The sequence below is a fragment of the Phascolarctos cinereus genome, unplaced genomic scaffold (genome assembly GCF_003287225.1).
Source record: "Phascolarctos cinereus isolate Bilbo 61053 unplaced genomic scaffold, phaCin_HiC Scaffold_3;HRSCAF=262, whole genome shotgun sequence".
Taxonomy (NCBI): Eukaryota; Metazoa; Chordata; class Mammalia; order Diprotodontia; family Phascolarctidae; genus Phascolarctos; species Phascolarctos cinereus.
This window is the reverse complement of record NW_027555736.1, coordinates 70,825,007-70,848,143: the sequence shown is the minus strand read 5'-3', so window position 1 is coordinate 70,848,143 and position 23,137 is coordinate 70,825,007. Positions and strand designations below refer to the sequence as shown.

The 23,137-nt window shown below is 41.8% G+C and overlaps 1 protein-coding gene across 2 annotated transcripts in view; it reads left to right on the top strand.

The window, feature by feature from the left end:
- OGDHL (oxoglutarate dehydrogenase L) overlaps positions 1-23,137 on the top strand; it is a 64,700-nt gene that overhangs the window by 13,867 nt on the left and 27,696 nt on the right. For both annotated transcript variants that reach the window (XM_020997066.1, XM_020997065.1), the window contains 6 exons: positions 7,776-7,971; positions 11,978-12,163; positions 15,018-15,120; positions 16,227-16,342; positions 16,849-17,003; positions 18,385-18,531. In XM_020997066.1, coding sequence (XP_020852725.1) covers positions 7,777-7,971; positions 11,978-12,163; positions 15,018-15,120; positions 16,227-16,342; positions 16,849-17,003; positions 18,385-18,531 — 902 coding nt within the window. In that variant the 5' untranslated portion in view covers position 7,776. The remainder of the gene's footprint in view (positions 1-7,775; positions 7,972-11,977; positions 12,164-15,017; positions 15,121-16,226; positions 16,343-16,848; positions 17,004-18,384; positions 18,532-23,137) is intronic.

Genomic DNA, 23,137 nt, shown 5'->3' with positions numbered 1-23,137 from the left:
ATTCTTTATATGGTATAGTTTCCAGTACCCTCCACATCTTGCTCACCCCACTCTGCACATTCTTTCATTCAACAATGTCCTTCCTAAGAGATGAACACAGTCAAGTGTGGTTTGACTAGGGCAGAGTGAAGATGAGTTATCATTTCCCTTATTCTGCATTTCTCTCGATAGCCAAATTTGCCATAATCTCTTTGGTTACCTTGTCACATTGTTAGCTCATATTGAATTGGCTCTATGTTAATCCTTCCCTCCTTCCAGTTCTTATTCCACCATCTTGTATTTATGAAGTTTATTTTTTTAAATTAATTAATTTATTTTTAGTTTTCAACATTCACTTCCACAAGATTTTGAGTTCCAAATTTTCTCCCCATCTTGTCCCTCCCCCCACCCCAAGATGGCATGCATTCTGAATACCCCTAATCTTCCCTCCCTTCTATCTCTTCTCCCCTTCTCTTATCCCCTTCTCCTTCAGTTTTCCTGTAGGGCAAGATAGATTTCTATACCCCATTTCCTGTATATCTTATTTCCCAGTTGTATGTGAAAGCAAATTTTTTTTAACTTTTGTTTTTAAAATTTTGGGTTCAAGTTTATTTGTCTCTTAACCTGTAAGTGTTAAGAACTTACATTTATCTCCTTTGAATTTCATCTTATTAAATTTGGCCCACTGTTCTAGCCTGTTGGGATTTTTTGAATCCTGTCCATGTCAAACAGTTTGTTAGTTCCCAGCTTTGTGTCATCTGCAGATTTGATTAGCATGCCATCTAGGTCTTCATCTGTCACTAATAAAAATGTAGAAATAGCATAGGGCCAAGAACAGATTGCTAAGGTTTTCTCCCACATGCCTTCCTCCAAGCTGACATGGTGAATAAGATCCTCATTAACTTTTGTCTAGACTTGCAGGAGTCATCTAGATTTTCTCTGTGTATCCAGGCTCTGCCTTGACCAGCCCATCCTTTGTATTGCCACCATAGTAATCTTCTTAATGCATCGCTGGGGTCAGAACACACTCTTGCTCAAAAACCTTCAGAGGCTTCCTACAGGCTTAATTAAACATAAAAAACCAGAAATATCTTATGATGGTATTTAAGGCCCCTCATGATCTGTCCCCCTACCAGCCTAATTTTGTACTTCTCTCCACACACTCTGTATTTCAGTTAATTTTTAAAGAGCTTTTACAAGAGTGCTTACTGAGAAGACATCAAGAACAGAAATTACAAACTTATCCCCTCTCAGTAATAGGCACACTCTCAGTCCCAACCAAAGGAAAGTAGGCTTGAGTTTAAAGCATTGGTTGCTCAGCTCCCTTCTGAGCATGGCCTAGCCAATGACTGGAGTCACTGTGTGGCTGGTAGAACTCAACATCTTGGCTGAAGGGTGAGGCCAGTCCTGGGCTGAGCCCCGGTTATTCTTTGGCTCTGCCGGCAGACCAGGCTCAGCTAGCGTTAGCTGCTTTCCTCAACTTTCAAAGCTAAAGGCCACAGCCTAGTCCATTCCATCTCTAAAAATCCTTCCTCTCTGGCAGGAGAAAAAAAATAGTTGTGTCGGGGAAAGAAACAATACCAAGGTCATATACTCACTGCTTTTTCATTAATCCGAATGGGGAGAGGGACCCCTGGTGCCACCCCTTTAAGCAGTAGCAGGGCCAAGTACTTGTGGCTCCATGCCATGAGTGAGAGGCCTAAGGCTGTCTCCCTCCTTGAGGAGCACTGGGGCTTGTCTTCCTCAATCACCATCCAAAGGAAAAAAGAGCTTTTCTAATTACATTGTGCTACCAGCAATTCCACAGTCTTATCCTATTCCCTTTTGCTTCTGTGTATTGTTGCTGTACAGTCATTTCAATTGTGTCTGACTCCTCATGACCCCATTTGGGGTTTTCTGGGCAAAGATACTGGAGTAGTTTGCCATTTCTTTCTCCAGCTCATTTTATAGATGAGGAAACTGAGGCAAACAGGGTTAAGTGACTTGCCCAGGGTCACATAGCTAGGAAGTGTCTGAGGCTGGATATTTTTGTGTGTAGTGTCCCCCATCTCTGGAATGGACTCTCTTCATATTGCCAACTATTGCAGTCTTTCTTCCTTTAAGGCAAAGCTTGGGTATTATCTCATCGATGAAACTTTTCTTGAGATCTTTAAACTCATGGAGATCAAATATTTCCCCATTATTATTATTGAAGACTAGTAAGAATATTTCCATGGTGTCTTACTAATCCAATCTAAATGGCTTCAATCTGAAAAAGGGAGAGGAAGTAAGAAAACTGTCTTCATACATCTACTCTATACTAGTTAAAATACCCAGAAGTTCACAGAAGACAAAATAGAGGAAAGGACCTGGGAGTAAAACCTGCTTAAAGTTCAAGCAATAAGCAAGGGGAGTTTTAGACATTCCAAAGCAAGGAGGCAAATTTGACCTCCCTCATAGGTATCACTGAGATTTGATGGGATCCCACCCACTCCCAGACAGTGACTCCATATGGGTAGATGGTGACTCCATGCAGCCAGATGGTAGCTTTGTATGGCTATAGCTTATTCAAGAGACATAAGAGTAGGGGTGGGTCATCATGGTGGTAGAGAGTATTTGAGTAAAGATTCCTAGAAGGAGAAATACAGGGTATCTCCAAAGTCTTATTGCATTTTTAAGCTTGAATAGCTCGAAGTGATTTTGTCATCAGAGTGTCCTATAAACCATAGTTCTGGACAGAAAGAGGAAATGAAGAGTTTGGGAAATAAATCATAAGCCCAGCACAATGACATGCTATTGTGTTATAGAGGACTTCATACACCTGCTGAAGTCCTTTTTCTGCCAAAGGAAGAGCAGGCAGTGATTTCTTAACATTTCTTAATGACAATTTTTATCCTTCAAAAGGTGAATTAAATGACAAGGGAAAATTGTTGATTTGATTTCTCACCAACAAGGAAGAAATGGTTCCTGTGGTGGAAATGATAGAAACCTGAGGGGATGTGACCATCCCCTCCTAGAATTTGTGGAAAAATATCTCCTGCTATTCTTGTGGAAAAGCTGGAAAGGTGTCTGTTGTTTTTTTGGTTGTGTCCAACTCTTTGTGACTCTATTTGAGGTTCTCTTGGCAAAGATACTGGAGTGATTCGCCCTTTCTTTCTCCAGTTCATTTTACAGATGTGGAAACTGAGGCAGACGGGGTTAAGTGACTTGCCCAGGGTCACACAGCTAGTATGTGTCTGAGGCTGGATTTGAACTCAGGAAGCTAGGCCTGGCACTCTATCCAGTGAACCATCAGCTAATAGGACAGTAGGATGGTTTTAGAACTGGTTGAATTGGTCAGAATCAGAGTCTCTGTTGCCCTAAGAATTTGTGCTTGTCCATGTGCTGTTTTTCATCAGTGACTTGGATAAAGGCAAAGATGGCATCCTTTTGAAATCTGTGAATGACACAAAGCTAGGAGGGAGACCCAATGTGCTGAATGGCAAAATCAGAATCCCAAAATATTTTGGTAGGCTAGGACATCGGTCTGAATGTAATATGTTGAAATACAACCAAGATCAATGTAAAGACTCAAAACTTAGGTACAAAAAAATTGACTTCACAAATATAAGATGAAGGAGGTATACTTGGACAGCAGTTTGTCCACAAAAGATCAGAGGGCTTTAGTGGACCACAAGCCCAAACTGATTTAGTGGTGCGATATGGCAGCTAAAAAAGCAAATGTAATCTTGGTCTGTATTAAGAAAGATGTAACTTCCAGGAGCAAGGGAGTGATCATTTTATTCTCCTCTACCCTGGTCAGACTGCATTTCTGGGCACCACAGTTTAGGATATAAGCTCAAGAGCATCCAGCAGAAGGGCAACCAGCATGGTGGAGGGACTCAAGTCCGTATTCTTTGTAAGGACTGCTTGAACTTGGAATGTTTAACTAAGAGAAAAGAAGGCTTGAGAGTGTAGAGAGGCATGTAGGCATTTGAACGGCTGTCATGTGTGAGATAGAAGTTAGATTTGAGGTAGAGCTAGGATCCCTGGGTAAGAGCCGCCAAGAGGTAAGTTAAGGTGTGATGTAAGGAAAAGCTCGCTTTAAAATGGTTATCGTTTATTTATTTTTGGTTATTTTGCACTTAATGAACACCGATTATAAGCTCCTTGTGGGCAAGGATTGTTTTTTGCCTCTTTTTGTGTCCTCAGGCTTAACATAGTGCCTGGCGCTTAGTAGGCACTTAATAAATATTGATTGACCCATTAACATGAGAATTCCCACCTGCAAAGAATAGAAAAAAAGGAGATTTCATATGAAACCCTGAATCTTTACTATAAACAGCTTCCTTTTCAGAAAGCATTGAATAAATTCAGCGTTCTAGTTTTAAAACCGTCCTGCTTGTTGGTGTCCCCTTCTGAAGCTCTCTCTAACCTCTTCTATGTGTTTTTTGGTGCCTCATCACTTTCAATAACCTCCCTTCTCCCCAGTTCTCTACCCCACATTTAAAAAGTAACCATTTTTAAAATAACAACAAAAACAAAGCAAACAAAAACCTCTTCCTTTGGTTAGAGCCCATTCCAGTAAAACAAATCCACATGCATCAGCCATGTCTAAAAATGACTGTGATTCAGTGTCTCACATCCATCATCTCTTGGCAGCATGCTTCCTTGTGGGTCCTTGAGGAGTCCAGCTCTGTCACTGCATCGCTCAGAGTTCTTTCTTCTTTTAAAGTAGGAAAATCTTTTTTTTCCCCAAGGTAGGAAAATCTTGCTAATTATAGGTAGAACTATGCCAAGGTGGGATGGGTTGCCTCAGGAGATGTAGCAGATTCCCCCTCAATGGAAATATTCAAGCAGAGGCAGGAAGACCCACTTGTTGAGTGTGTTGTAATAGTCTTTTTTTTTTAATTTTTTTTTCCAATTAATGAAATGTTGTTGTTTTTTTCCTACCTCCCACCTCCATCTTGCCCAATGAAAAGGGGGTTTCTTTTTCGAATATGATTTGTAGATTATTTTTGAGGTCTCTTCCAACTTGGAAGGGCAGCTAGGGGACAGAGTGGATAGAGTGCTAGGCTTGGAGTCAGGCCTTCAGTTCAAATGTGGCCTCAGACACTTACTATGTATGACCCTGGGCAAGTCACTTAACCCTGTTTGCCTCAGTTTCCTCATCTGTAAAATGAGCTGCAGAAGGAAAAGGTCAACCAGTATCTTTGCCAAAAAAACCCCAAATGGCATCATGGAGAATCGGACAAGACTGAAACAATTGAACAATTCCAACTCGGAAGTTCTTTGACTCTGAAATTCTTGGAGATGTCAGCTATTATTACCATCATGCTTTTAGGTTTGACCTTTTTAACTTGTATTGGTGTATGTGTTCCATCACCCTGTTAAATTTAAGATACTAATCAGGAACTGTCATTTTTCATCCCTAGGGCCTAGCTTATAACACAGGAGAAATGATGAATTGACAAGATGAAATAGCATGTAAAAGAGCTTTGAAAACTATAAATAAAGAGCCTTAAAAATATAAGAGAATTACCCCGCTCCCCAATATAATGAATGATATAAGACCAGACATGAGTGGCTCAGACAGTAAATGTTCTAGAAATTAAAGGAAAGGAAGATTGTCATGGAATAGAGTGTTCAAGGAAGGCATACTTCATGGAGAAGACATGACTTGGAGGATGGGTAGGATTCAAATAGTGAGAGAAGAAGAGAGCACAAGATATGGCTGAGAGCATTACAGATCACTTAATCAACTGAGCACCTGCTATGGAAATAGGGTTGTGTGCAGTTTTCTTTGAGGGACAGTCAATTCAGTTTGTCAGAGTGGCTTTGTTTGTTTGTTTGTTTTTTAAAGATGATCTGGCCAAGCTCTGCAGTACTGGTTTTGGTAGCATGGGATTGTTTCCCATAAGGACGGAACAAGAGAGAATAATAATAGGTTCACACCACTTCTTGACGGATTTTGGCTAGATGGATGGGAAAGTGTTTTATGGTAGCTCCTAGGCTCAGAGAGTCATCGATTTAGAGGTGGAAGGAGATAGAAGGCAGTAGGAGAGATTCCAGGGGCATTTCATACATTCTTGTCATCTTACAGCCCTTAAAAATGAGAGGGAGGATCTCAGCTGTCTGAGGTGGTTGAAGTGTGTCTGAAGGAAGATGGATGAGATGACATTTCAGAAGTCTTTTGCGTCTCCCCAAAGTCGAGAACAACAGCAACTTGAAATAATAGTTGTAAAGCTCTTAGACCTGTACTGAGTAGGCACATAGTAGGTGCCACATAAATATTAACTATCATCATCACCATCATGTTTGCTCTGTGCAGAGCTCCTCATTAGATGCTAGGGGAGATCCAAGGAGAGATGAGACAGCTTCGGAATAATTATGCCTGCCATTGTAGCCTGCCTCTGACACTTTCTACTTGTATGATCACCTTTGGCATGATACTTCACCTTCCTAGGCCTCAGTTTCCTTATTTGTTAAATGGAAGGGTTGAACTCAGTGGCCTCTGATCTACATTTGTGATGCTTTAATTTGTCATATAAAAACCTGTATGGCCTCATTAACTGTGGGGCTAATCCAGGGCTCTGCTCTAGGTCCTCTTTTCTTTTTGTTCTATGCCATCATCCCCCAGGTGATCTCAGCAGCTCCTTGGGTTAAATGGTTATTTCTATGAAGGCAGCTCATAGATCCTGCCTCGTTCTCTCCCCTGTGCCACAGTCCTACAACACTAGCTGCCTTTTAGATACCCCAAAATGGATGTCCTATAGATGTCCCAAATGAACAGAAATCATTATCTCCCCTCCTTCCTGCCTCCCTTCTCCCCCTAGTATTATCGAGGCCACTGCCATCTTCCCAGTCCCCCAGGCTGGCCACCTTGGTGTCTCCTCCATCCCTTACTCCCACTCACCCCACCTATCGAATCCAGTACAAAATCTTGGTGCTGCTGTCACAACATCTCTGGTATACATTTCCTCTTCAATCACCCAGCCTCCATTTTAGTTGAAGTCCTCATTGCCTCTCACCTAGACTATTGCAACAACCTTCTAATTGGCCTCCCTGCCTCAGCTCTCTCCATATATTGATCTACTTTGACACTCAGCCACTAAGTGATTGTCCTTTAAAAATTATATATATATACATGTATATATACACACACATATATATGTGCATATATGTATATATATCCACACACATACGTACATATAGTTAGTTATATGTTTCCCAATTATTTAACTATTTCCCGATTCAAAGTGATTTTCCTAAAGCATAAACCTGCCCGTGTCATTCCCCTCTTCACTAAATTTCAGTGGCTCCTGTTTCCCCAAGATCACATACAAAGCCTTCTGATTTGGCCTTGAAAGAAAGCTCTTCCTAGCCTGGCTCCTTCCTGCCTTTTGCTTTCTTAGACTTTACTCCTTTCCCCACACTTGGTGATCAGTTTGCTGTTTCTCCACTTAATGACAGCCCCCTGTAGTTCTCTGTCTCAGGCCTCCATGCTCAAAATGCTCTGTGCCCTCCCTTCTGCCCCCTTGGTTTCTGTCAAGATTCAGTTCAACTTCCACCTTCTGCGAGAGGCCTTTCCCAATTCCCCCAGCTGTATTTAACGACTTTGTGAACATTTGTATTTATTGATTTTATATTTTGTTGTACGTATGTGTCTGTCTACTTGTTGTCTCTCCCAGTAGAATGTTGGCTAGCTCCTTGTGTTCAGGCATTGTTTTCTTCTTGGTACTGAATTTGTTGACTGAAGTCACTGAGTCAGGGCCAGAGTGGTCAATTGCCAGGCTGTAGGGCAGCTGAGTTCTCACGGTTCTTTCTTCTGTTCCCAGGATGAATCAGCTGAAGGTCCTGGCTGGCAGGCTTCGACCTCAGGCTGCCCAGCTTCTGGGGAAGCTCAATGTCTCACTACTGGGCCAGCGAAGTTTGTCTTCTATGCCGCCTGAGGCCTTCCTAAACAGTACCAACAGCAGCTATGTGGAGGAAATGTACTTTGCATGGCTGGAAAACCCACGGAATGTGCACAAGGTTGGTGAACCCCAAAGATTCTGGAGAGGCAGCATACTGCCTCCTTTCTCCCCTCCAGAGGAGGTGTTGGGATTCAAGTAGAAGAGGGGCTGGGTGGTGGTGGTCTTAGTGTGCCTGTGCAGAGGTCTCTCTTTTCAGAGAATGATGCCGCTAGGGTGCTTGTGGGAGGCCTGGATTCTAGTCCATTTCTACCAGGGACTTGCTGGGTGACCTTGGGTGATTTGCTTGATTTCTCTGGATCTTGGTTGACTCTATTTGTGAAGAAGGCTGTTGTGTCCCAAGCCTACAAACTCTCTCCAGTTTAGAGCAACAAAGGGTTCATTAAAGGGTTTTCTGGGAGCCTGTCCTTTGCATAGGCAGAGGAGGTATTTGATCCAGACAGTGATTTAAGGGAAGCCTGTCTAGGCCAGAATATTTTCCTCACTATTTTGTCAGTTTTAGGCCTGAAATCTTTGTCATTAGAGGTTTTTTTGTTTTTTTGGGTTTTTTTTGGGGGGGCGGTTAGGCAATCAGGGTTAAGTACATTGCCTAGAGTCACACAGCTAGTAAGTATCATGTGTCTGAGGTCAGATTTGAACTCAGGTCCTTCTGACTGCAGGGCTGGTGCTCTGTGCCAACTAGCTGCCCTGTCATTAGAGTTTTAATTGCTTATCTCAGCTGTGTGACTTGGGGTGTGTCCTTACCTCCCTTGACCTCCTCGTCTATGGAACTTGGGGGCTAAATTATGTGACCTTTCATGTCCATATTCTTTAGCTCTAAATCCTATTATAATTTGACGGTAGCCTCTTGCTGTTTGGGGGCAAGAATTCTTGGTTTAGAAACCACCAAATGAAATCAACTTTGATTTATGAAAGCGCCTCCTAACCTAGGACCACTGCTGATAGATAGGCCCTAAAGGTCAGGAGTGTCAATGTCAGATTTTCTAATTCCATTTTTTTCCATCCCACCAACATGTCTGAACTTGGAATCTGAGGGAGGGCTCCAGGCTGAGATCTCAAATAAAGATGCGGAGAGGGTGCTTTTTCAATTGTGGAGCAAAAGCCGTCCGATAAGTGTTTATTGGATTAATAAAAAGCCCAAAATACAAAATGACATTCTGAAAAAATCTAGCTGTGATGGTGATCTATTTCAAAAACAGATATAATCTTAGGAAGAAGAAAAACCATCATTCATAATTAGCTCCATGTCATTATCAATTCCTCCCATCATCTCTAGGATGGAAAAAAAGCATGGGTTGTACTTTCCATTTTACAATTGAAGCTATGACTCAGAGGAGAGGCAAATGCCATTCAGAGGAAACAATTGTAGTTAGTAAGATGGAAAATACTGGGAGGTAAAGTAGGCAACTTATTGAGGTTGTGTTTCAGCTGAGAGGAGTGTGTGTGTGTGGTGTGTGTGTGTGACAGAGACACAGAAAGAGAGACAGAGAGAGAGGAAGGAAGGGAGAAAGAGAGAGACAGAGAGAGAGAGAGATGTCATCCAGTAGATATTACCTTCCAAGGTTTATACTGAGATCTCTTCTTTCTTCCTTCCTGTTGTGGTCTTTTTGCTCTTTCTCATATACGAGTCTCCATTTCCCACCTCTATGCCTTTGTGTGTATCCCCATGCCTGGAATGCACTCCCTCCTCACTGCCATATTTAGACTCCCTAGTTTCTTTAAAAACTTAGCCCAGATACCATTTCCTACATAAGGCTTTTGCTGACCACTCCAGATGTTAGTGCTACCTCATAAAGATTTTGCATGTCTTGTATATAATTATATATGTAACATGTCTGTCCCTATAGAACGTATGCTCCTAGAGGGCCTGGTTTCATTTTTGTCTTTGTATGCCTAACGACTAGCACAGTGCCTGGAACATAAGTCTTTAATTAAGTACTTATCAACTGGTTGCTTGCTCTTGGGATCTCTGCTGCTGCTAAGCTGGGCCAGATTAAGGAACAGTTGGGGGGATATCCTTTCTCTCTGTGGAAAATGTTTTAGACTTATTTTCCTTGATTGTCAAGCTTTGAACAATTGGTGGAAGTTATAGGGAGGCCCATTTTGCCTCAATATTACAGAAGAACATCCTAACAATCAGAGTTGTCCTAAAATGGAATGACTTCCTCCATGGTGTTAGTAGCAGGGGTGGAGAACGTGCGGCCCGGCGGCCACACGTGGCCTTCTAGGTCCTCAAGCGACTGAATTTGGATTTGGATTCAAAGGCTACACTTGAGGACCTAGAGGGCCACATGTGGCCTCCAGGCCGCAGGTTCCCCACCCCTGGGTTAGGGAATTCCTTGTCCTGAGGTTTTAAAGCAGATGATAGATGACCACTGGCAAAGGACCCCTTATTATGGACGGCATTGACACTTCAGGCAAGGTTTGGACTGGATGACCTTGAAGGTTGTTGCTACAGTGGAAAGGCCACTGGTTCTGAATTCAGAGGGCCTACATTCAAATCCTGTGCCTGGTACGCACTATTTATGTGATCTTGGGCAAGTCACTGGAGGGGCAAGTCCTCTTCCATCTCTGTGTTTATGAACCCCAAGATTCTCCGAGTCAGGGGGAAATGACTCGAGTGAGGCTGGTGTCGGGAGAGGAGAGGCTTTAGGAAATAGTGACTGAGATGGGGTCTGATGTCTGGAAAATGGCAGAGTGACTCCCATTCCCCTCATGCCATGCCTCCAAGGGCCCACCATGAGGGTTTCTGGGTCACTTTATGTGTTCCCCAGCAGGCTGGTTGAGTAGCACATGGGGGAGCTCAGGGGGCTTGACTAGGATGGTCCAGGGAACATTGCAAAAATCAGCAGGGAGAAAGTGAATTAACTCATTTGCAAAGAGTAAGGCATTGTAGGCAGTGGGAACAGTGTGAATCTTAAATGAAACAATAGAAGGAAAGCACTTTGCAAACCTTAAAGCACCAGTTAGAGCACTCTAAGGTTGGCCACACTACATAGCTTCTCTCCATTGGATTCTCCATTCATTCATTCACTCAATCAACAAACATTTATTAAATGTCTACTCTATGCAGATCCCTGTGCCCAAGATACTTGGGAAGACACAAATTTTAGCTGAGAAACATTCCTGCTCTCATAGAGGTTAGGTAGTAAGGGAATAAGACATATTCATAGGTAACCAAATACAAAAAGTTGCATGATTAATACAGGTATCCCAAAAGTCTTAGTGCAACTGAAAGCTTAAGCTAATAAAACTTAAAGCTGCACTAAGACCTTTTGGACATCCTGTGTATATTAATTGTGCAGTATTGTGTTTTACCATGTCGGTCTTATGTATATGTTTATAATATGCATGCATATATAGTATATGATAATGTTTTGGGGGGAATCGGGACCTGGGGGGAACCCAAAATTCTTTATACCCATCTTCATTATTCCTAGAGAGTTACTGGGGTTAGGACAACATTCTGGGTACAGTCTTTAATTAGGTTTAAACAGTATAATAATTAGTAAGTTTTCAGAATGATATTATAAATGATAACTAATTATGTGTGTATATATGTACATAGGTAATATATATTTATGATATATGTATGTATGTATAAGTAAATAAAGCTTACTTCCCTCAGCTTTAATAGCCTATAACTGCACTAGGATTTTTGGGATACTAGGTGTATTGGAACAATAAAACAAAGTGTTATATGAGATTCAAGTGGGAAGGTTGTCAGAGAAATCAGAGAAGCTTTCTGGAGAAAGCAGCCTTTGAGTTGGGTTTTCACTGTCCAGGGTCATGGATGTGGAAATCCTGGTTGGGGTTGGAATTTGTGTTTTTGCTACCATCTGTCTCTTAGGCTTTCTATGCCAACCCCAACTCCTAGTGGTAAATTGTGACCTTCTGCTAGGCCTTCTTGTGGGTATCCTGCCTTCCTACCTGTTCCTTAGGACCCTTACTTTATCTTTAAGGTGCTGTTAAGTACTACTTAGTATTATTGTTGATATTAATAATGTTATCATCATCATCATTGCTGTCATCACCTGTCTACCCCATTTCCCCATTTCTGCCTCTAGTCCTGGGATGCCTTTTTTCGGTCTGTCAGCATGGGAGCTGCCCCAGACCATGCTCAGCGAGGGTTTCCATCTGCTACTCACAAAGCAGCTATCCGAGAGGGCCCTGGACTCACCAAGCGCAATGCCATGACAGAGAAGCTGGTGGCGGATCACTTGGCTGTGAAATCTCTGATCCGGGCCTATCAGGTAAGAGCAGTTAGATGGGAAGAGAACACATACCTTTAGGGGGAGGAGGAGGGCAGGAAAGCCATTAGCCTGTTGAGGGGAAACATAACCTCCACCTTTAGAGAAATCGGGAAGAGGGAAAAAAGCCCAAGCTCCACCTTAAGCATCCACTACTGCCTGGCACCTAACCATTGTCATCATCTATTAGGGGTAGTGTGGTGTAGTGGGAAGGGCACTGGACTTGGAAGGCAGAAGACCTGGGTTTGAGTCCCAGCTTCTGCCGAATATTAACTGAATGACCATGGACACCTGAAACTCTCTGAGCTGCTGTTTCTTCATCTCTAAAATGTGGATCAAAACGTCTGTGCTACCTACAGATATCCAAGGAGATTCTTTCATAAGCAGTAAATCTGTTATTGCAGCATCATTACTAGTGCCTGTGAGGAGACGTGATTTTGGGCTAGATTCAGAACTTTAGAGCTAGGAGGGAAATCATCTGGTCTCTCGTTTCATTTTACAGATGAATAAAATGGGGTCCACAGAGGGGAGGTGACTCCCCCAAGGTCCCACCACCAGCAATTGCAGAACTAGGCCTAAAATTCGTGTCTTCTGATTCCCAAGTCTAACATCCTTTCTATCATCCCATATAATTCCCACCATACTGTACTGCCTTGGTTTGCATTTATGAAGCTCAGACCAGTTCATAGGGAGAGGAATTGGTCTAGAAGTCCACTGGGTGGTGGAGGAAGCCATCTTGGCATTAAATTCTTGCCTTCTCCAGAACTGGCTATATTGAGAGTCCTTCTTTATAGAAAGGAAAACAATTCTGATGTGATTCTAACTGGGCTACTGGTCCACAACAGGTTTGTTGCTTTTGCGAAGTTGGGTGCAAATTGGATTTTTGTGAATAAAATATTGCAAATGCATTTGGGTGGGGGTGAACTAGCATTTTTAAAGGAGCCCTACGGTCATTCCTTTTTTGTAAAATAGAGTCCTTTTGTTAACTTTTCTAATTTGTCTGGGATTTTTGAATTATGGAGTCTCTGAGTGGTCATCCAGATTAAGATCCTGGATAATTTCTTGCATTCTTGGTCTTGACCAAACACGACTAATTGCAAAGATGCTCTCTGGGGTTGACTGGGTAATGAACTTAATCATATTTGAATTTTCTGGTAATTAGTGACAGATTGCACCGTTTCGTCATGGAAACTTGTCCCTGGAGGAGATTCTTAGACAAAATGCATGTGGGAGGAGTGGTAATTTGGGGTGGGGGAGGGAAGGGCGATGATGAGGTGACGTAAAAATCACCATAATGTCATCCAATTAGCAAATGTAAATTGGGAGGGTTGCTCTAATTGTTGATTCGGGGGGGGTGTTTTCATATCTTAGTTTGATTCAATAAGTATTTATTAAAATGTCAACAGCATTCGAAGCCCTTTGTCAGGTGCTGGGAAAAATTAAGACAAAAAAATAAAACCAGTCCCTGCCCTCAGAGAGTTTGCCTTCTGCTGAGGGAATTAAAATGTACATGGATCTGTATGAGGGAAGAGAGAGCTCCCCACCATTGTTCAGTCTTGAAGGAAGCTAAGACATCTAAGGGGCAGAGATGAGGAAGAAGTATGTACCAGACAGCTATGATAAAATGGCAGAAGTCTGGGATTTGCAGTCAGAAAACCTGGGCTCAAATCCTTTCCCCCCTACAAGTCAAGTAACCTACCTGGGCCTCAGTTTCCTCATCTGTAAAATGAGGAAAGATGATTCTGAGATCCCTCCCAGCTATCAGTCTGTCATCCCACAAGCCAAGCCTGGGGTTGAAGTGGACAGCCTTTTAGAAGGAACTAAGATAGGCAATGGAATGATGAGTTTGGGGAGCAGCCTGACCTATTTGGCTGGAATGTGGAGTGCATGAAGGGGAATAAGTCTAGGAAGGGTGATTGGAACCAGATAGTGAAAGGCTTTAGGAATTTGTGTTTTATCCTGGGCTCCGCAGGCACACTGGTTAAGTCACTGCTGGATTTTGAGGAGGGGAACGTGATCAGGTCTGTGATTTAGGAAGCTGATTTTGACAGCTGTGTGGAGGAGTTGGTTTTAATTTTATGGCCAATGCCTTGGCATTTCTTCATTTGAGGGTCATCAGTTTATAGATTAATTGTAGTTATATTTATGTTTCCCTTTTTAAAAGAAAGTCTTCTTTGGCTTTTAAAATAAAGAACAAGGAGCATAAAAACTATAAAATAGCATATATATACATTAAATCTGCACACACACATACATACACATACATGGTTATATATTTCATTTGTTGATATATGATAGAATCACATATTTGGGAATTTGAAGCGTGCCAATAAGATTAGGAGAGATTTTGGGGTAGTGGTAATGTTTACCATATTTATTCATATAAATCTCTATCTATCTATCTGTCTATATTTATATAAATTTATATATCTCTACATATTTATATCTATATAATATATAATATAATATATCTCTATATATCTATCCATATATAAATATATACATACATGTATATATGTGTGTGTATGTACATATATATATATACAATATATATATGTATATATATACACACACACATACCTATCTATGTATATATCTTTTTAAACTTTTAAGTCATTTTAAGCCTACTGTGTGGGAGACTGCTGCATGGTGGAAAATATGAGGCCTTAATAGGCATTGCTGGGAACACTGGCTCTGTAAGCTTAAGAATGGTATTTCTGTGATGCCCGCATGAATAAATAGTGTCACCTCTCTGTTGGGTGTTAAGTGGAAGGAATTCTGTGCCCCCTGTTTTTAGGGGCATTAGACTGTCTGGCTATATCCACCACTGCTCACTTCTAACCTTCTCCCCCAACAGATCCGGGGCCACCACGTGGCCCAACTGGATCCCCTTGGAATTCTGGATGCTGACCTGGACTCGTTTGTACCTTCGGATTTAATCACCACCATCGATAAGCTGGGTGAGAAGCAGTTAGCCACCCCCTGAAAGGAGGGCCCAGGCACTAGTCGGGGGTTGGTGTGCTCTGGGCCAGGGGTGGTCATCATCAGCCTGTGGAAGTCTTCCTTCCTTTCTTTCTATCATTGCCAGTCAATCAACCAGCATTTATTAAGTGCCCACTATTTTCCAGGCACTATGTTAAACTCTGGGCATGCTAAGAAAAGGCAAAACACGTTTTCTGCTCTCAAGGAGCTCACAGCCTAACAGGGGAGACAATATGTAAATAACTGTACAAACCAGCTAAACGGGGTAAATTGGAGATAATTAGCTGAGGGAAGGCACCAACATTGAGGGAGATCAAGAATGGCAGTATCCTGCCCAAGGAGGGACTTCAGTTGCTAACGTCAGTCACTCAGAAGCCAAAATAGAATGGACATTCAAACCCCATCCTCAGCCTTCTCCTCACATCAGAGACACTGCATCTGATGTGAGTGTGGATTAATGACTGAAATTCCTGCTGTCTACTCCACCAGTCCCCCTATAGTCACTCTCTTACAGAAATACCATGCAGATGTAGGGTCTTCTTTACACCAACAGGACAGTGGTGGTCCAGCATAATAGGTACTCTGTGAAGATCGAAAGGATTCTGACTATGTTCTAGCTTGGACCTTTTTGAATCTTGTACTATCATAATATAACCTCCTCTCTCTTAATAGTCTTTCCCTCCAGCATTTCTCCATTTTCCATCTCTTTTGTTCATACAGTGTTCATGAGAGGAAGGGGCATTTTACAAGGCAGAAAATAAGACCAGAGAAGCTAAGGGATTTGCCCCCAGTCACATAGTAGTAACACTGGGATATAATCAGGGACCTAAGCCCCATGACCAGTGGTGTTCTCATTAGACTTCACTACTTGCTCTTAAAGGAACTTGGGCATCTTCTTGTTCATGGTACAGTGGTTGGGAGCTGCTCTGATTGGATGCTGTTGAGTACCATCTTATACCCTAGGCAGCACATCATTGCTTCCTCTTCCTCTCCACTCATTGTCATTTCAATGCAGCCCCTCACCATGCCAGTCTCTTTGATGAGTTTCTGATGTTTTTTCTTTTGTATACTGTCATGCCATCAGCCTTTTATAATCTTCGTGAATCTGACCTGGACAAGGTTTTCCGTTTGCCCACAACCACCTTCATTGGGGGCACAGAGAGCACCCTGTCTCTGAGAGAGATTATCAAGCGCTTGGAGGTGAGCAAATCATACCATCGCATCATAAGGTCTAAACCCTGAGAAATATGCAGATTTTAGCTTCCAGTAATACAGTGAGAGGGGAATACTCTAAGGGATTTGATATGTGAAGGGAAAGAAGCACGGTTTGGGTGTTGTTTTTTTTAAAGGAAGGATAATCTTCAGAAGAAGTGGGTTGGATTGAGTCTCTCCTAAAAGGCTATACAGCATGGTCTATGAGCCTTATTCCTTTTCCACTTCAAGGTCAAGTGGTTAGACAGCTCCCTGCTCATTAATTAGCAGGTAATTTGCCGTCTCAAGGTCCAAAGTGAAATTGATAGAAAAATGAAATTCTGACAGCGTCTTTTTGAGAATGCGTCAGTCAGCTATGGCTTTGCAGGGCTCTGTCCCGGCCTCCTGAAGGCTTGTTCTCATTTCCCTCTTCCCTTGGTTCTCTGTATGAAAAGAATGAGGTTGTAGCTTGCCAGACTTGTGGAGTTTCCCCAGGCCCCTCTCTTCCTCTCCAGAACACTTACTGCCAGCACATCGGCCTGGAGTTCATGTTCATTAATGATGTGGAACAGTGTCAATGGATCCGGCGGAAGTTTGAGACTCCCGGAGTGATGAAATTCACCAATGAGGAGAAGAGGACATTGTTGGCGAGGCTGGTGCGGTCCACCAGGTGTGGTTTCAGGAGTCAGATGGGGCTCTGGGAACATTGAAATCTCCTGCTTCCTGTGACCATTTTGTACTTTGCTTTCTCAGTGAGGGCAATTAAGCACCCTCCTGTCCACTAGTAGTGTTCAGAGGGAAGGCCTGGGCTACCCAGTTGGAAACCCAACAATGAATGGGTTAAAAGCAAGATTCAGAACAGTATTATATTTCTGACTTGAGAGTAGGCCCTGCAGAAATTCCACTGGGACAGACTTTTCTTTGGTGGCTTGGAAAGGCATTATTTATCCCTGATGTCATCTCTGAACTGTGCCAGGTGGATATGTTCATGGAGCAGAATAGTCTTGGGATGAGAGGAGCATTTGGTATTGGAAATAAGGCAAAAATGTCAGAAAGCTGAATATTAACTATTTAGTCAGTTTGCCCCACATTAGATCCCAAATGGCAGGAACGTGGGCCCAGACCAAATCCCTGCTCTCTAAGGGAATGTCAGAGAATGCCCACTTCCCCCACCCCCACTCATTATTTTTCAAGTGAACTTTGTTTAATTGAGCAGAGGTGACTACGTCAAGTATACCTGTTGCTACATAGGTGGGAGCCGGGGGAGAGGAGGGATTGTTTTTGGTGGGGGTTGGGTTTGAGGGGACTAGTAAGGCCATTTGGTAGAATCACAAATTCCCGTTCCTCTTTGGTGGGCCTAGTCCCAGCATGCCCAACACCTGGGTTCTATTTAGGGGCTAAGACTGGTGCCATCTGATCCTGGTAAAGGGCAGAACCTAAAGCTCTTCCTTGTACCCTAGGTTCTCCATGTTGGTCTTACTGTGGGTCCTGCTTACTGCTGGTGCCTTCTCCATGGAGAGAAAATGTTAGGCTGACTACTCCAAACCTTTGCTCCTCTCGCCTCTTGGACAAAGACAAATGAGCCAATAGCTAGGCAGCCATTGGCTTCTCCCCATATCTCCTGAGACGAGGCAGATTGACCTTGGATATTGGTTTCATTGGCCCATAGGGATGGTGCCTGAGCTTATTTTAAAAAACATTTTAATAACTTTATTTCAGTATAATTGATTTCCTTTGTCATCCTGTGCATTTTATTTTATATATTTAAAAACACTGTTCTGGGAAGGGGTCCATAAATTTTATAAGAAGGTCAGAAGGCTTCACAACACAAAAAATGTTAAGACCCCTCTCTGGTATAGCGCAAGACCATCTGTCTCTTTCCCCAATATGAATAAGCTACATTCAACTTAAATCTAACATTTTGTCAAAAAATCTGCTTCTCCTTGACACAGTTGTGTGTTGATTGGGTCCACTCCTGTGGACTCCCATGAGTGTGTCTGCTAGCCTCTCCAGCAGATACTGACCCTCCTCTTCCCCTCTCCCTATGGCAGATTTGAGGATTTCCTGGCCCGGAAGTGGTCCTCAGAGAAGCGATTTGGCTTGGAGGGTTGCGAGGTCATGATTCCTGCCCTCAAGACGATCATCGACAAGTCAAGCGAGATGGGGATTGAGAACGTGATTCTGGGAATGCCTCACAGGTGGGAGCTGGGGAGAAAGGAACTGTTTGAGGGAGTGACTGGGTTTAAGGGGGCTAGTGAAACTCTTTGGGTAGGACCAGATCCAGTACCAGCATGTCTAGTTCTTGGATTATGTCTAAGGTCTACAGCTAGTGCCATTGACTAATACTATTCAAATACTAGTAAAAGGCAAAACCTCTAGCCATTCTATGACCTCTAGGTCCTTGGGCAGATCCTTTTACTATTCTGAGATAAAGGATAAGCCCAACCTTGCAAATACTTAAAAAAAAATTAACCAGCCAAGAGTCACACAATTATTACAAAATTTTCCTCACCACATCCTGGGCCATGCCTAGTTGTCATCTGGGGCTTTACTTACTGTTGGGGGGAGAATGAGGAGAGAGGCAGAGAGGTTGGTGGGAGTGAATTGAAAATTCTTATCATACTCATATCTTTACAACTTTACTCTAGAGGCTCCTTCCCCTCCTTCATTTGTCCGTCCATCCATTTGTCCCCATGTCTATCCATTCCTCATCCACCATCATCAGCAGAGAAGATGTCTAGACTCTCAAATTTGGGAGGGACTTCAGAATCATCTAGCCTTACCCTTAATCATCACATGAATACCTTCAACAGCATCTCCAGCAAGAGGTCAGGTGACTTCTGCTCCTGTAAACTCCAGTGATGGAGAATTTGCTATCTCACAATGAAGCCCATTTCACTGATGGAAGACTCACTCTCTCACAAGGAATCCATTCCATTTGGGGGCATTGTTAATAAATTTGTGTTATAGTATATAAGAGTACTAGATTTGGATTCAGAAGACATAGGTTCAAATCCAGGCTCCACTCTTTAGTAGATATGTGAGAGGCAGAACAGAATAGTGAGTAGAGAGTCAGTCTTGAAGCCGGGAAGACCTGGGCTCAAAGTTCTGCCTCTGACATATGTGCTGGCTGTGTGACCTCGGGCAACTTACTTAACCCCTCTGAGGCCTTGGTTTCTATATCTGTAGACTGGACTAGATAACACCAAGGTCTCTTCAAACTCTTAATCTTTATTCCTTTGATCCTCATACTGGGTCAAAATATCCTGCTATAATTTCCACTCTTTGGCCCTAGTTTTCCTTTCAAGAACCATCCATACAAGTACAATCTCTTTCCCATGACAGCAGTTCAAATACTTGAAGATCTTTGCCCTTTCTAACCTTCCCTTCTCCAAGTTATAAACATGCCTAGTTGTTTTTTTTCCCTTCCCCATAACCTGTCCTTATGGACATGGTTTCAAATCCCTGTATTATCTTCTTTCTTTTTTTGATGAGCTATAGCTTTTCAATGCCTATCCCAAAATGTGGGACTCAGAATAGAAAACAAAGCTTGTGAAATCTGACTGGGTCAGAGGATAGAAGGACAATTGCCTCCTGTATTCTGGATGCCACGTATCTACTGATAGGGATGGTGGATATGGACTGGACCTGGACCAACTGGTGATTTCACTGGTACAGGGAACTCCCCAGTTGAGAGAACTCATCCTATCCCGGCAGGTCGACTTCTGGTCTTCCAGAGCTCCCTAGAGCAGTGACATCAAACTCAAATAGAAACAGATGCCTGCTGGCCACATATTGACTTTGTTGTTGTTCGTTGCTGTTGTTTTTCAGTCATTTTGTGACCCCATTTGGGGTTTTCTTGGCAAAGATACTGAAGTAGTTTTGCCATTATCTTCTCCAGCTCATTTTATAGATGAGGAAACTGAGGCAAACAGGATTAAGTGACTTGCCCAGTGTCACACAGCTAATAAGTGTCTGACGCCAGATTTGAACTCAGGAAGAGGAATCTTTCCAAGTCCAGGCCTGATGTTCTATTCACTGAACCACCTAGCTGCCATACTGACTTAGAAAACCACAAATTAACATTATCTATGTTTTATTGTATTTTTATTTATTTTGTTAAACATTTAAACATTAAATTAAAATAAACATCAAATTAATTAATTAAATTAAACATTTTAAAGTTACATTTTAATCTGGTTCAAGTGCATTCACAAGTTTTGTGGGCAGCAATGGCTAGAGAAAAATGACGTGCCCAGGCTCACACAGGCAGTATGTGTTACAAGCAGGACTTGTGCCCAGCTCTTTCTGGCTTTTGAGGCTGGTTCTCTCTCAGCTACATCAAGCTGCCTTTCACATATCTATTAAAATTTCATTAGCTTTTTAGCTGCCAAGGTACTGTTGCCTCATATTGTGCTTGGAGTGTATATACTAATACCCTTAGGTCTTTCTCATGAATCTCCCTCACGTTTCACCTTCTCCATCCTCTCCTACACATTTGGTTGTTTTTTTTTTTAACCCTTCCCTTAAGTTCAGGACTTTACACTTATCCTTATTCCATTTCATCTTATTAGATTCGATCCATCATTCCAACCTAAGGAGATCATTTTGGGACCCTGATTTGGTCATTCATTGTATTAGTTTTCCCTCTCAGTATCATGTCACCAATAAATTTAATGGATAACACCTTGCAGCTCTCCACTCTCCACCTCTCTCCACATTAATATTGATTCATTAGTCAGTGCCCTTAACATTTGATCATTCAGCCAGTTCAGAATCCTTCTAACTATATTATCATCTAGGACGTACCTTTCCATCTTGTCCATAAGAATATTATAAGAGACTTTTGTATGTGCTTTGCAGGAATGCAAATATGCTTTGTTTGTGGCATTTCGTTGATTTACCATCAAGTAACTTACTAATTTTATAAAGTTGCAAAGATAAGTCTAGTATAGCATCATTTATCCTTAATGACCCCACACTGCCTTTTATTTTTAATAGTATTTAACTTTTTCCATTTACATGTGAAGACAATTTTTAACATTCATTTAAAAAAATTTGAGTTCCCAGTTTTTTCCCTCCTTCCTTCCCTTCCCCCTCTCTAACATAGTAAGCAATTTGATATAGGTTACGTATGTCCAATCATATCAAACATCTTTCCATATTAGTCATGTTGTGAAAGAAGAAACAGATAAAAAGAAAAAAAAACCATGAAAAAATAAAGTGAAAAATAGTATGCTTTGATCTGCAGACAGACTCCATCAGTTCTTTCTCTGGATGTGGATAGCATTTTTCATGGTGAGTCCTTTGGGATTGTCTTGGATAATTTTATCGCTGAGAATAGCTAAGTCATTCATAGTTGGTCATACAATGTTGCTGTTACTGTATACAATATTCTCCTGGTTTTGCTCATTTCACTCAGCATCAATTCATGTAAGTCTTTCTAGGATTTTTCTGAAATCCTTCTGCTTATCATTTCTTATAGCACGATAGTATTCCATTCCATTCATTTACCATTTATTCAGTCATTCCCCAATTGATGGACCCCCCTCAATTTCTGGTTCTTTGCCACCACAAAAAGAGCTGCTATAAATATTTTTGTACAAAGAGGTCTTTTTCCTTTTTTTTTTTTTGATCTCTTTGGAATACAGACCTAGTTCCATGCTGACTTTCAGTGATCACTTCCTTTTCTAACCATTCTTTTAATAATCTATATTAATTTTTTTTTTTGCTAGGGAGCATTGTCAAATTTATCAGTTCATGGAATCTACCTCTTCCCCATAAAAAATAAATATAAAGACACATTTTGTCATTCTTAAGCCCTGTGATATTTCTTTTCTCCATGATTCTTTAGATACCCAATAAAGACAAAAAATCAGACATCACATGCAGAGGTTTTTTTCTTCTTTTACCCCCATTTCCTTCAATATAATTTATTGGGGCAGATGACCTGAACACACTGAAGGCCCACAGACACTTTATTACTGTGTCTACATTTATCTTAGGTTTCAGTTTTTTAACCCTTTTGGTTATATCTTTTTCAGTCATTCTCCTCAAACACAGGAATTAATGGGAATTGAGTAGCTTGACTTTCTCCCTGTCATGAATCATCATTATTTCATCTACCCCAACCTCTAACCCCTTCTTCCTTGTTCTTTTGGCACCAAGAGAGTGGAAAAGAAAATGTTCTTTTTATTTATTTCTGTTAGCATCTTTCAAAAGCCTTAGCTCATTCTTAGCTTTCACCTTCCTGACCCTGTTTTTATAGGAATATGCCACTCAGAGAATATAAAATATTCATCTTTTGTTTACATGTCCTTTCTTCTGTTTTAAAATCAATCAGTCAATCAATGAGAATTTATCCAGCCTTCATCATGTGTCAGGCACATCCCTGGGCACTGGAGGTATGTGGAAGCTAAACATAAAGCCACATTAGTATTTCTTGACATGTCCCCTCCCACTTCTTTATAAGCCCATAGATTTAGAGTTACAAAGAAACTTAGAGATCATCTAGTCCAGGGGTCTTTACCTGGGGTCCACAGACCCTCAAGTCTTCTGTGGATCAATTTCATGCAGGAAAAAAAACTGAAATGTAGCTTGTCTTTCAATTATATAGCTACCAAACATTATTCTGAACAGCAGTTTGTAGGCTTCATCAGAGTACCAATAACAATGGCTAGCATTGTGAGCTTCTTCATTAGATTGGGAGCTCCTTGAGGGCAGGGACCATGGTTTTGAGTTTGGCTTTTTTTGTTATTTTTTGCCTTTTCTTTGCGTCTCTAGTGCTTAGCACAGTGCCTGGCA